We start from the raw sequence: 11635 nt of genomic DNA on the forward strand, positions 1-11635 counted from the left end.
GGGGGGGGAACTCTCCACGTGATTCCCTGGTCAGAGGTGCACAATGAAATGTGGAGCGCTGGGCTGGGAGCCAGGATGCCTGGGTTCTCTCCCCGGCTCTGGTGGGTCAGAGCAGGGGGGGCTGGGAGCCAGGACTCCTGGGTTCTCTCCCCGGCTCTGGTCTCCTCCTCCCTGGTGGGGGGTGGATTGTGGGGCAGGTATCTCCCCCCACCCCACTCCCGAGGGGGAAGGGGAAAAGAGACGTTAAGGGGCCCAATGAGGAACAGCTGGACAGATGTGTCAGACAGACAAAGAAACATCCCCGCTCCCCCAGCCCTGCCAGTGCCCCTCACTCCCGACCCACAGCCCCTGCCAGCCCTGCCCCCCCCCCACACTCCCCCACCAGCGCAGCCTGGAACTAATTTATCTCGGCAGCCTCTATGGGGCGAAGGGGTCGGGCTCAGGGCACCGGTGCCCCCTAGGGTCAGGGCCTGCCCCCCCCAACTCACCCCAGCCAGGGGTCTGTTTCCTGACCCCTCTGGCCTGGCAGGGCCGGGCGGGGAGATAAGGCCGGGGGAGATGGGGGGGCGCTGGTGCTTCCCAGGGACCCTGGGGGGGGGAGTTTCCATGGGGCCCTGGGTGGGATCCGGGGGATAACGAGCTTGTGGGAAATGAGCGTTGATTGATTGGGCAGGTTCCCAGAACCAACAGGTCTGTGATGGGGGGGGTAACGAGGACACAGCCCCATAACCTGCCCCACAGCTCCCTCCACGCACAGCCCCTCCCGACCTACCCCAGGCTGCCCCCAGCCAGTCACACGGCCCCCCATGACCCCCCCCAGATCTTGGTCTGTGCTGAGATGGACACGTTCAGGGTATAAAATCTCCATTCCCCCCACAACCCTCCATTCCCCCACCCCAATCTCCTTCTCCCCACACCTCCTCCCACCCCCTCGTCCCCCCTCCATCCCCCACCCCAATCTCCATCCCCCCTCAACCTCCATCCTTCCCACCACATCTCCTCCCACTCCCTCGTCCCCCCACACTCCCTCCATCCCACCCCACACCCTCCAACCCCCACCCCATCTCCATCCCCCATTGACCTCCCTCCTTCACCCCCACACCCCAACCCCTCCATCCCACCACCCCAATCTCCATCCCCCCTCGACCTCCATCCTTCCCCCTACACCTCCTCCCACCCCCTCATCGCCCCCACCCTCCCTCCATCACACTCCACACCCCCAAACCCCCCCTCAAGGTCTCTCCATTCCCCCCAACCCCTCTATTCCCCACCCCCCTGTATCCCCCCTACCCTGCTCCACCTCCATCCATCAAACTGCCCCCCACCCGCCCCACCCCCCGACCCATTCACTCCCCAGCCCCCCGGCTGCATTTTCAGCTGTGGGTCAGTGGTGCCAAGTCCCAGTCTATGTGGGCCCAGCCAGTGCCGACTCCCCCGCCCCCCTGAGCTGTGGGGCACAGGGCCAGCGCCGCCCCCCTCCTCCCCTCCTGCTCCCTGCCCAGTGACCTCAAATCTCTTGGCCACACAGAGCTGGAGCTGTTAGCTTTGCTATGACCACCTGCTGTCAGCCTGTGAGCCCGGACGCCTGGGTTCTCTCCCCAGCTATGGAAGGGGAGTGGGGGCTGGGGGATTAGAATGGGGGAGCTGGGAGCCAGGATTCCTGGGTTCTCTCCCCGGCTATGGAAGGGGAGTGGGGGCTGGGGGGTTAGAACGGGGGGGCTGGGAGCCAGGACTCCTGGGTTCTCTCCCCGGCTCTGGGAGGGCAGTGGGGGACGGTGAGTCAGAGCAGGGGGGCTGGGCGCCAGGATTCCTAGGTTCTCTCCCCGGCTCTGGGAGGGGAGTGGGGGCTGGGGGTTAGAGCAGGGGGACTGGGAGCCAGGATGCCTGGGTTCTTGGCCTTGCCATGACTGGCTGTGCTGAGCAGGGGTGGGCAGCTCTAACCCAGAAGCCCTCCCCTTCCCCCCAGAGCTGGGAGCTGCCCAGGGGCTGAGAGAGCGTCCAGCCCCCTTGGCTTCCCCCCCCCCGCATTGACCTGCTGGGGGGCTGTGGTTTGCTCTTCTCTGAGCAGGTTTCCTGCCTGGCTCCAGCAAGCCCAAGGAAAACAGGCCCTGGACACCCCACCCTGCCCCTTCCGCTGCCCCCCCCCGTGGTGGGGTAAGGGGGGCAGGCCAGAGCCGAGCCAGGAGGGAATCCTGTCTCTGCAGCCCAGCTGTGGGCAGAAGTTACCCGCCTCAGAGCTGGGGAGAGAACCCAGGAGTCCAGGCTCCCAGCCCACCTGGTCTAACCCTCCGGACCCCCCTCGCCTCCCAGACCTGGGCAGAGAACCCAGGAGTCCTGGCTCCCAGCCCCCCCTACACTACCCATTGGTCCCTGCTCCTCCGTTTCTATTCTCCCAGCAGCCAGGAAATTCCCTTTGTTCTGCTGTTTCCGTGGGAGGGGAGCGGGGTCAGGGCAGGATGTGACACCTCATTTCCCCAGCTCCTCCGGCTCCACCAGTCCCGCGGCCCCTGCCCTGCCCGAGGCCCCTGGTGAACACGGGCAGCCGGGCAGGGAGCTCCAGCTCCTCCAGCCCCGGCCTGCTCCATAACAGAGCAGCTGCGCCCCACCCCAGAGGTGGGCGCATCTCAGCGCTGGGCGAGGGGTCCCCGATTAACCAGCTGCCCTGCCCCAGAGGTGGACACATCTCAGCGCCGGGCGAGGGGTCCCCGTGTCACCCGCCGCCCCGCCCCAGAGGTGGGCGCATCTCAGCGCCGGGGGAGGAATCACATCTCCCCTCACTCCCCCAACCCTGCAGGAACCGAACAATTATCTGGGCAGATGAATGTCTGGCACCAGAGGTGGAATTTCCTGGACAGAGGGAAAAAATAAAACAGAATGGATTCTGCTGACTGTCAGATTACACCGAGGGGGGCAGGGGTCTGGCAGGTCTGAGGGAGGGGCGGGTGTTTGGAGGGGCAGGGGCGGGTTTCATGTCGTCTGCTTGTGGCCCCCGTGAATGTAGGGACAAATAACCCCAAACAGCCCAAATCTATCTAGAGCGGGGGGGGGAGGGGGGGCTGGGAGCTAGGACTCCTGGGTTCTCTCCCCGGCTCTGGGAGGGGAATGGGGGCTGGGGGTTAGAGCAGGGGGGGCTGGGAGCCAGGACTCCTGGGTTCTCTCCCTGGCTCCAGGAGGGGAGAGGGGGAATGGGAGCCAGGACTCCTGGGTTCTCTCCCCGGCTCTGGGAGGGGAGAGGGGGCTGGTGGTTAGAGCAGAGGGGCTGGGAGCCAGGACTCCTGGGTTCTCTCCCCGGCTCTGGGAGGGGGGTGGGGGCTGGGGGTTAGAGCAGGGGGGGCTGGGAGCCAGGACTCCTGGGTTCTCTCCCCAGCTCTGGGAGAGGAGTGGGGGGACTGGGAGCCAGGACTCCTGGGTTCTCTCCGCAGCTCTGGGAGGGGAGTGGGGGCTAGTGGTTAGAGGAGGGGGCTGGGAGCCAGGACTCCTGGGTTCTCTCCCCGGCTCTGGGAGGGGAGAGGGGGCTGGTGGTTAGAGCAGAGGGGCTGGGAGCCAGGACTCCTGGGTTCTCTCCCCGGCTCTGGGAGGGGAGTGGGGGCTGGTGGTTAGAGCAGAGGGGCTGGGAGCCAGGACTCCTGGGTTCTCTCCCCGGCTCTGGGAGGGGAGTGGGGGCTGGGGGTTAGAGCAGGGGGGCTGGGAGCCAGGACTCCTGGGTTCTCTCCCCGGCTCTGGGAGGGGAGTGGGGGCTGGTGGTTAGAGCAGAGGGGCTGGGAGCCAGGACTCCTGGGTTCTCTCCCCGGCTCTGGGAGGGGAGTGGGGGCTGGGGGTTAGAGCAGAGGGGCTGGGAGCCAGGACTCCTGGGTTCTCTCCCCGGCTCTGGGAGGGGGGTGGGGGCTGGGGGTTAGAGCAGGGGGGCTGGGAGCCAGGACTCCTGGGTTCTCTCCGCAGCTCTGGGAGGGGAGTGGGGGCTAGTGGTTAGAGGAGGGGGCTGGGAGCCAGGACTCCTGGGTTCTCTCCCTGGCTCCAGGAGGGGGGTGGGGGCCAGGACTCCTGGGTTCTCTCCACCTTATTTTCAAAAGGGGGGGGGGTCTGTTTATGTCGCCTTATCACATGACAACTGGGAGCCAAGATGGCCTCCCCCAGATTGGCCTCAGTCCCCGATCACGTGGCAGAAGAAACCGAGATGGCCCCGCCCAGGCGGGCTGCAGAGCAAAATGGCTTCGCAGGTCCCCTGTCACGTGACATCCGGAGGCGAGGCGGTGGGGGAACCAATGACTGCCTTGAGCTTGGCGTCCAGCCGGTGCGCATGCGCATTAGCGGAGATGTTCGAAAATGGCGTCTCCCCGTCACAGTACCATTGGGCAAGAGGCCAGGGGTGGCGGACATGCGCAATGGTGCCGCTCGGCGGCTGAGCGCCGGCTTGGCTCGTCACGCGAGCGCCGAAAGCGCGCCACGTCGGGCCCGCGCAGGGCCGTCGCGTCGCTTCCGCCTCTGGCGGTGCGGGCGCGTGCGCTCTGCGGCGCCCGGCGACTTATGTCGCTCCCCTGCCCCGCCCCGGCGCATGCGCGCTGAGTGACGCAGCGTCTCGGCCGGCCAGCGGGTGGGGGGGGGCCCGGCGGGATCATGTCCGGGGTGCAGCGCATGAGGGTGGCCAACGAGAGGCACAGCAAGAGCATCACCCAGCGGGGGGGCCTGCACCGCGCCCCGGTACGGGGGGGAGGGGCACCGGCAGGGCGGGGGGGCTGCGGGTCGGCAGGGGGGGCGAGTTCCCGTCTCTAACGCTCTCTCTGGCCCACACAGAAAGCCCCCCCGGAAGAGAAAGCCGCCGTGGGGCCGTGGTTGCTGGCCCTGTTCGTGTTCGTGGTCTGTGGCTCAGGTCAGTCGGGCGGGATGGTCTGTTCACTCTGGATCCTAATGATGGGGGCCCTTAGGGACAGAGATCTGCCTGTTCTCTTTCCGTTGGGAAGGATTTATAGTGTTCGCCCTGAAGCTTAATGGTGAGAGAGATGCAGGCCGTGTCCCTTCCTGGGTGTTGATGCTGCTTCCTATTTGTGGCATCATGGTGCATTGCATGACGTTTACCCTGAGACCTAATGGTGGGAATCCAAGAGAAACAGACTGTTTACCCCGAGACCTAATGATTGGGACTAGAGGCAGGAGCACCACCCATAGGAGACATCTACACAAGAACCTAATAATGCGGGCAATTGTGGGGTTAACTCTTGAACTAGGAAAGGGGAGCCTGATGCACTTCAGCCCCCTGTGTCGTGTTTGTCCCAAAATTTAATGTTGGGAGCTAGAGACAGGCATATGCTGCATGCAAGTGTGTTGACTCTGAAACCTAATGATGGGAGCAGTGTGCGTGAATGTGTCCATTCTGCCTGTGGATACTATCAGGAGAAGGTTTTGCCGTATTCACTCTGAAACCTAATGATTGTACTGAGCACTTTGGGTGGAAATTTAGTCTGAAATGTCTGAGGCATAAACTGCTCCCATGTAGAGTGCTTGGTCTGCTGTTTAAGGACAGCCGCTACCCCATGGATGGCGTTCATTCTGAAGTCTACTGACAACTAAGTTAGCTGGACGTGTGATGGGTTAATGGCGACCGTGGTGGTGAAAGCTGGACGACCGGGGTAGTTGACTCTGGCCGCTACTGATGTCAGAGATGGGAGAAGCTTCCCCTGGGGATATACTGTCCAAGCAGCATCAACGATAGAGCGGTGCCCCTAGGTGTTGACTCTGAAACCTACTAATGGGACCAGACAGGCCAGCTCTGAGTTAGGGGTTCGGCCCCTCGAGGTTCCTCTAAACCTTGGCCTGCCCATCCCTGCAGTAGGTACACAACCCAACTGCCCTTGGGAGGGGGAGGAGCCTGAGACTAAGCCCCTCCTATTACCCAAATCTGTGCCCCTGAGAGCTGCCCCCCCCCCCACCAGCCTCACTCTGCACCCTTCTCCCCCCACCCCCAGCTATCTTCCAGATAATCCAGAGCATCCGCCTCGGAGGATGATGGGAAACGCCGCTCTCCCTCCCGCTCCTCTTCTCAGGGAATTCTGGGATACCTCCTGGACCTCCAGTGACCCTCTGTGATGTGTTGCAGCCCCCCCCTCCATCCGCCTGACAACTCTGCCCCCCTTCTTTTTGCATCCTTGTATGTTTCCAGCCCCGGGGGGCGAGTGAAGAGGGAGACTCCCCTTTCGTCTCTCCCGCCCCTGCAGATGGGGGTGTCCCCCAGAGGTCCTGTGAAGGCAGCCTGGGGTTCAGTCTTAATGTGTGTGTGGGGGGGGAGATTTTTCTCTTTAAATCGGTGATTCTCCTGCCCCCCCCCACCTGCCTTGCTGCTCCAACCCCTCCCGCCTCGGGTTTCGCAGTGTCTGACGGTTTACTGGAAATACATTAAATGTTGGGATTTTTAATAAAAACTCCTGCCTCAGTGCTTCGTTCCCCCCCCCCCCCCAGCCTGGTACCCCATGAACCCGGCCCCCATGATCAGACCCACCAGGGCCAGGAAGATGGGGGAGGGGGGGCCACTGAGCACAGGGAGAGAACCCAGGAGTCCTGGCTCCCAGCCCCCCCCCCCTGCTCCGACCACCCAGACCCCACTCTCCTCCTAGGGCAGGGGAGAGAACCCAGGAGTCCGGGAGAGGGAGGAGCAGGGGGCTTGGCCATCATAGAGTGTTCCCTCCCTAGACTGTCCCTTCAGGTGCGATAGAGTGGGAGCGGGCTAGAGCGGCTCCCATCGCACCATAGAGTTGGCCTGTGGTTTAGAGCGGCGCTCTTCCCTGGCACCATCGAGTTCTGCCGCCCTAGAGCGTCCACACACCCCGCCTCCGCATATCACAGAGCTGTCCCGCTCTCCGGCCCGGGACATAGAGAGGGCGCCCTCGTCCTAGAGCGTCGCTCGACTCTACCATAGAGTTCCCCCTCGCCCTAGAGCGTCCCTCCTGCCCGCACCATAGAGTTCTCCCGACCTAGAGCGGCCCGCCCGCATCATAGAGGGCTGCACCGCCCCCTAGCGCGTCGCTCCTCGGTCCGCCTCCTTTACCAGAGAGTCCCGAATTCCTAGAGCGTCCCCCTCACCCGCACCGTAGCGTTCCCCCCCCCGCCTTGGAGTCTCCCGCCCGCCCCGCAGAGTCCTCCCGCCCTAGAGAGAGCGCGCGCCCCGCCCCGCGCAGGCACCATAGAGAGCGGTTTCCCCCGTCCCAGAGCGCCTCGCCGGAACCATAGAGTCCCGCCAGTTCCGGTTCCCGCCGGGAGGCGCCACTTCCGCTTCCGGCCCCCCCGCATCCGGGGACCCGGTGGGCGGCAGGAAGCGAGCGGGTCGCGCACGGGGAGGAGCCCGAGGCGGCAGCGCGGCGCCGAGAGCGAGAGTGAGACGGGCGGGAGGATGGGGAGGCCCTGGGGGAGCCGGGGGCGCTGGGGGTCAGAGAGGGAGATTGGGGGGGGCGGGCTGGGGGGGCGGCTCCGGGGAGGGCCAGGCTGGGAGGCAGGCGCTGGGGAGAAGGGAGGGGGATGGGAGAGAGGCGCTGGGGGTCAGAGAGGGAGATGGGGGGGGCTGGGCTGGGGGGGAGGCTCCGGGGGGGCAGGCGCTGGGGGTCAGAGAGGGAGATTGGGGGGGAGGCTCCAGGCTGGGGGGCAGGCGCTGGGGAGAAGGGAGGGGGGTGGCAGAGAGGTGCTGGGGGTCAGAGAGGGAGATTGGGGGGGCCGGGCTGGGGGGGAGGCTCCAGGGAGGGCCAGGCTGGGGGGCAGGCGCTGGGGAGAAGGGAGGGGGGGTGGGAGAGAGGCGCTGGGGGTCAGACAGGGAGACTGGGGGGGCCGGGCTGGGGGGGGTTCCCGCTCTAGGAGGTACAGGGCTACGGGAGGGGACACAATGGGGGGCGGGGAAGGTTACATCAAAGGGCCCGGCAGGGAGCTGGGCTGGGGGAAGTTGCCTCTCTTCCAGGGGAGCTGGGTGGGGGTTGGGGGAGAAGCCGGGCTTGCGCTTAGGGGGCTGGTGGGTCAATAAGGGGGCTGGGGGGCGGGAGGGCAGGAGCTGGGACACCAGCTCCATAGTGGGGTCCCAGCTGCTCCAGTCCTGGCTTCTCCCAATAGAAGGACCAGCCGCCCCAGAGGTGGCCTCATCTCAGCGTCGGGCCAGGTTTCCACCCCCACCCCTTTTCCTCCCTGCGCAGCTCCCTCCTCGTCTCCTGCCCCCATGGGCGACAGCGACGACGAATACGACCGCCGGCGCCGGGACAAGTTCCGGCGGGAGAGAAGCGACTACGATCGCTCCCGGGAACGCGATGACCGGCGGCGAGACGACTGGAACGACAGGTGGGGAGCGGGGGGGGTCCTGGGTGCGATTCCCCTGGTGAAGGGTTATCTCTGCGTGGACGTCTTGCTCCCAAGGTGGAGGGATACGTGTGGGTGGGTGATTTGCCCCCACGGGGTACATGTTGAGGGGTGATTTGCTGGGGGCAGGAGCAGAGCGATATATCGGCGGGGGGGAGTGCAGCTGTTCTCTGGCAGAGGGATATATCGGGCTGTGATCGGTCTGTCTGCCTCCGCAGGGAATGGGACCGCGGCCGGGAGCGCCGGAGCCGGGGCGAGTACCGGGACTATGACCGCAACCGCCGGGAGCGTTTCTCTCCCCCCCGGCACGAGCTCAGCCCCCCCCAGAAACGCATGCGCCGTGACTGGTGAGTGAATGCCCCCTGCTGGGCCCGCCCGTGGGGGTCGAGGCTGGTCTGACCTGTCTGGCACAAGCCACCCGTGCCCCACAGGCCACAGCTGGAGTGGGGCCAAAGGAGACTAGACCATTATGTGCCCTAGGCAGAGAGCAGGCGGGACGAGGTGCCCGAGGGAGACTATTCAAGAAGAGAGACCCAGATAATCCTGGCAAGTGTCCTGTGCCCCGTGCTGAAGAGGAAGGTGAAACCCTCCCCAAGATCCATTAGACCCTGAGAGTATGAGCAGGAACCAGCCAGCCAAGTATCCGAGAGAAGGAAGAAGGAAATCCTGGATGCTTTGGAAGAAGGAAATTTAAAAATAACCTCCCTGAATACAATGAGGTTTTATTTTAAAAAACAAACAAACCCTTCCTGACTTCAGATGCTGGCTGGCCACAGCCCTGAAGCATGAGCGTTAGGAACATAAAGGGACCGCCAGCGCTGCCAAGTCCTGCCCCCCACTAACACAACCAGCCCTGTTATACGTTTGCGTGCTCTGTGAAAACTCGCTTTGCTGGTTGCCCCCACATCTTGTACCGGGAGGCAGAGCCCCCTCGGATGGTTAGAAACTTTTGTATTTCCCCCCGAATTTGTTCCTGGTCAGTTTATCCAATGCTGGCCTTTTACTCCAACAGCCCCCCCTTTAATGCGTGAGCCTAAATGAGTCGGATTCGTCCAGTCTCCCCTTATAAGAGGGGTTTCTCCGTCACCCTCGTTGTCCTACGGTCTCTTCTCTGCAACTATTCACGTTCAAATTTGTCTTTCTTGAATGTGGGGGACCAGATTTGCGGCCGGTATTCCAACGGGGGCTTCCCACTGCCTTCTGCAGCGGCGTTAATATTTCTCTTGCTCCGTCTCCTGGAAGTACCTCGCCCGAGGCAGCCTAGATTGCATTTTTGCCATTTCCCCAACCACGTCGTGTTGGTGGCTCGTCACCCACACACCCGGGTCTCTCTCCTGCTTGGCTGTTGCCAGCTGACGCGGACCCAGCTTGTAGCAGAAATTTTTGTTATGGACTATTGAATTTCTACCCATTTCTGTCACTCCCGCCTTCTAGCTCTTCCTCTGTGCCGATGCTGTATCGTTAGCAAATTTCATGAGTACGCTCCTTATTTTTGTGCCAAGCTCGTTTACAAAACTACTGAATAAGGTCTGTCCCGAGACCGATCCTTAGCCGTTCATACGGTACTACCCTCGAATAGATAAATTTATTCAAAATTTTTGCTACTAACCATCTCACGTGCCAGGTCTTTCAGTATTCTGGGCTGGAAACTATCCACTCCCCCCAGATTTGAGAGCATTAAGCTTTTTAAAGTTTTTCTTCCACCTCTGATAGGGCGACTTTCCTTTCTAGACACACTTTTCCATCAGCCACACTGCTGTCATGCCCTGGTTCAGGCTCGGAAAGATTAGCTTTTTATCTGCACGTGTCGATTTCACACAGAGGGATGAAAAATCATTTCCATCGCCGACAATAATAGCAATTTACAGCTAGGCAAAGGAAGAAAAACCCTACTTGAAAAATAGTTAGATGTAAGGATGTTTAGTTTGTATATTTGGTCACACAGCCAAATGATGATTTGTGTTTTAACTAGGGCTGATCTCATTTTAAAAAAGTAACCACACGATTAAAGAAAAATTTACCATTCGATTAATCGCATTAAACAATAAAGTAATACCATTTATTTAAATATTTTTGGGTGATTTCTGCACTTTCAAATATATTGATTTCAGTTACAACACAGAATACAAAGTGGACAGTGCTCACTTTATTACTTTGATTATATAACCAAGTAACTGAATCCTGCCAATCTATATTCTATATTAATGTCCTTATTGAAAACCAGGGTCAAGTATTTATTTAATTTGTGGGCCACATTTTGATCATTTCTTACTGTCTCTATCCCCGCTGCATAGCGACCTGACCTCATCTTTCCTGATTTTTTTACTTGTATGTCTTAAAAACCTGTATATATTATTATTTTCTTGCAAGAGCTAAGTCAGCAGGACTTTTAGCCATTCTCACTTCGGTCCTATGTTTTCTAACCGCTTTCTTTGCTGGTCATCCCCTTTTTTCCATGTTCTCTTACTCCTCCTCGCTTCTCAGAGGTTGTTATTCCTCCCGCCGGGGCTGGAGTCTTTCCCGACACATTTTTCCCCCATTGTTTCAGATCGTTTTTGTGTTCCGAGCCTCCTGGCGGTCTTTCGGTCCAGCCGACTTCTTCGACTAATTCCTTTCAACTCTCCGGACGTTCCCTTTTGAAGTCAAAAACTGTCGTTGACCTGGTTTTTGATTAAATGAAACCAAAGTCACTCATGATTGCTCTGTCCAATCTGACTGCCCTCTTATAACTTGTGATTCTGACTGCATCTGCACTCTGCATGTGAAAAGGGTTGACCTCTTTTCCTTATTTGTATTGTCCCTCAAGAATATTAGGGTACCCCGTTTTTCATAGGATTAAAGTTTCTTTGAGTCTCATTAGCATTTACACACATCAGTTGGGGCAGGCGTTAAAATGTGACTACCAGGCATCTTGTAATCCAAAATTAACCGTATGGTCAATTTTTTGCACAATTTTGTAATCTTGTGGCTTAGGGTCATTCGTTGGTCATTTATGTCAGTGGCTCTCAACCTTTTCAGACTACTGTCCCCCTTTCAGGAGTCTGATTTGTCTTGCACACCCCTCACTTCAAAACTATGGGGTTGCAAAATCAGACCTAAAAGTACAAGCGTCACAACCATGTTAGTACTGACAAATTAATTGCCGACTTCCTCATTTGTACCATATAATTATAAAATAGATTGGAATATAAATCTTGTACTTACGTTTCAGTGTATAGTATCTGGAGCAGTATTTAAAGAAGTCATTGTGTGAAATTTTAATTTGTACCAACTTCTCTAATGGTTTTAATGCTGCCTGTTGTAAAACTAGGCA

The 11635-nt window shown here is 59.9% G+C and overlaps 2 protein-coding genes across 2 annotated transcripts; both read left to right on the forward strand.

The window, feature by feature from the left end:
• Positions 1-4298: 4298 nt before the first annotated feature.
• On the forward strand, positions 4299-6413 carry LOC119849322 (stress-associated endoplasmic reticulum protein 1-like). The gene is made up of 3 exons (XM_038386241.2): positions 4299-4698; positions 4792-4867; positions 5961-6413. Exons 1-3 carry the CDS (start codon positions 4615-4617, stop codon positions 5999-6001), a joined length of 201 nt encoding a protein of 66 aa, XP_038242169.1. The 5' UTR covers positions 4299-4614; the 3' UTR covers positions 6002-6413.
• Positions 6414-7139: 726 nt separating this feature from the next.
• Positions 7140-8699, forward strand: SRRT (serrate, RNA effector molecule). The gene is made up of 3 exons (XM_038386045.2): positions 7140-7361; positions 8163-8304; positions 8541-8699. Exons 2-3 carry the CDS (start codon positions 8186-8188, stop codon positions 8671-8673), a joined length of 252 nt encoding a protein of 83 aa, XP_038241973.2. The 5' UTR covers positions 7140-7361; positions 8163-8185; the 3' UTR covers positions 8674-8699.
• The last annotated feature ends 2936 nt before the right edge of the window (positions 8700-11635 follow it).

The sequence above is a fragment of the Dermochelys coriacea genome, chromosome 28 (genome assembly GCF_009764565.3).
Source record: "Dermochelys coriacea isolate rDerCor1 chromosome 28, rDerCor1.pri.v4, whole genome shotgun sequence".
In the NCBI taxonomy this organism is placed as follows: Eukaryota; Metazoa; Chordata; order Testudines; family Dermochelyidae; genus Dermochelys; species Dermochelys coriacea.

What these genes read in the sequence shown, in the direction of transcription:
- LOC119849322 (XM_038386241.2), top strand. Translation starts at nt 4,615, where the DNA reads ATGTCCGGGGTGCAGCGCATGAGGGTGGCCAACGAGAGGCACAGCAAG. An exon ending in GGGGCCTGCACCGCGCCCCG is followed by an intron (nt 4,699 to 4,791) that starts GTACGGGGGGGA and finishes TGGCCCACACAG; the next exon opens with AAAGCCCCCCCGGAAGAGAA. An exon ending in GTTCGTGGTCTGTGGCTCAG is followed by an intron (nt 4,868 to 5,960) that starts GTCAGTCGGGCG and finishes CCCCACCCCCAG; the next exon opens with CTATCTTCCAGATAATCCAG.
- SRRT (XM_038386045.2), top strand. Translation starts at nt 8,186, where the DNA reads ATGGGCGACAGCGACGACGAATACGACCGCCGGCGCCGGGACAAGTTC. An exon ending in CGAGACGACTGGAACGACAG is followed by an intron (nt 8,305 to 8,540) that starts GTGGGGAGCGGG and finishes CTGCCTCCGCAG; the next exon opens with GGAATGGGACCGCGGCCGGG.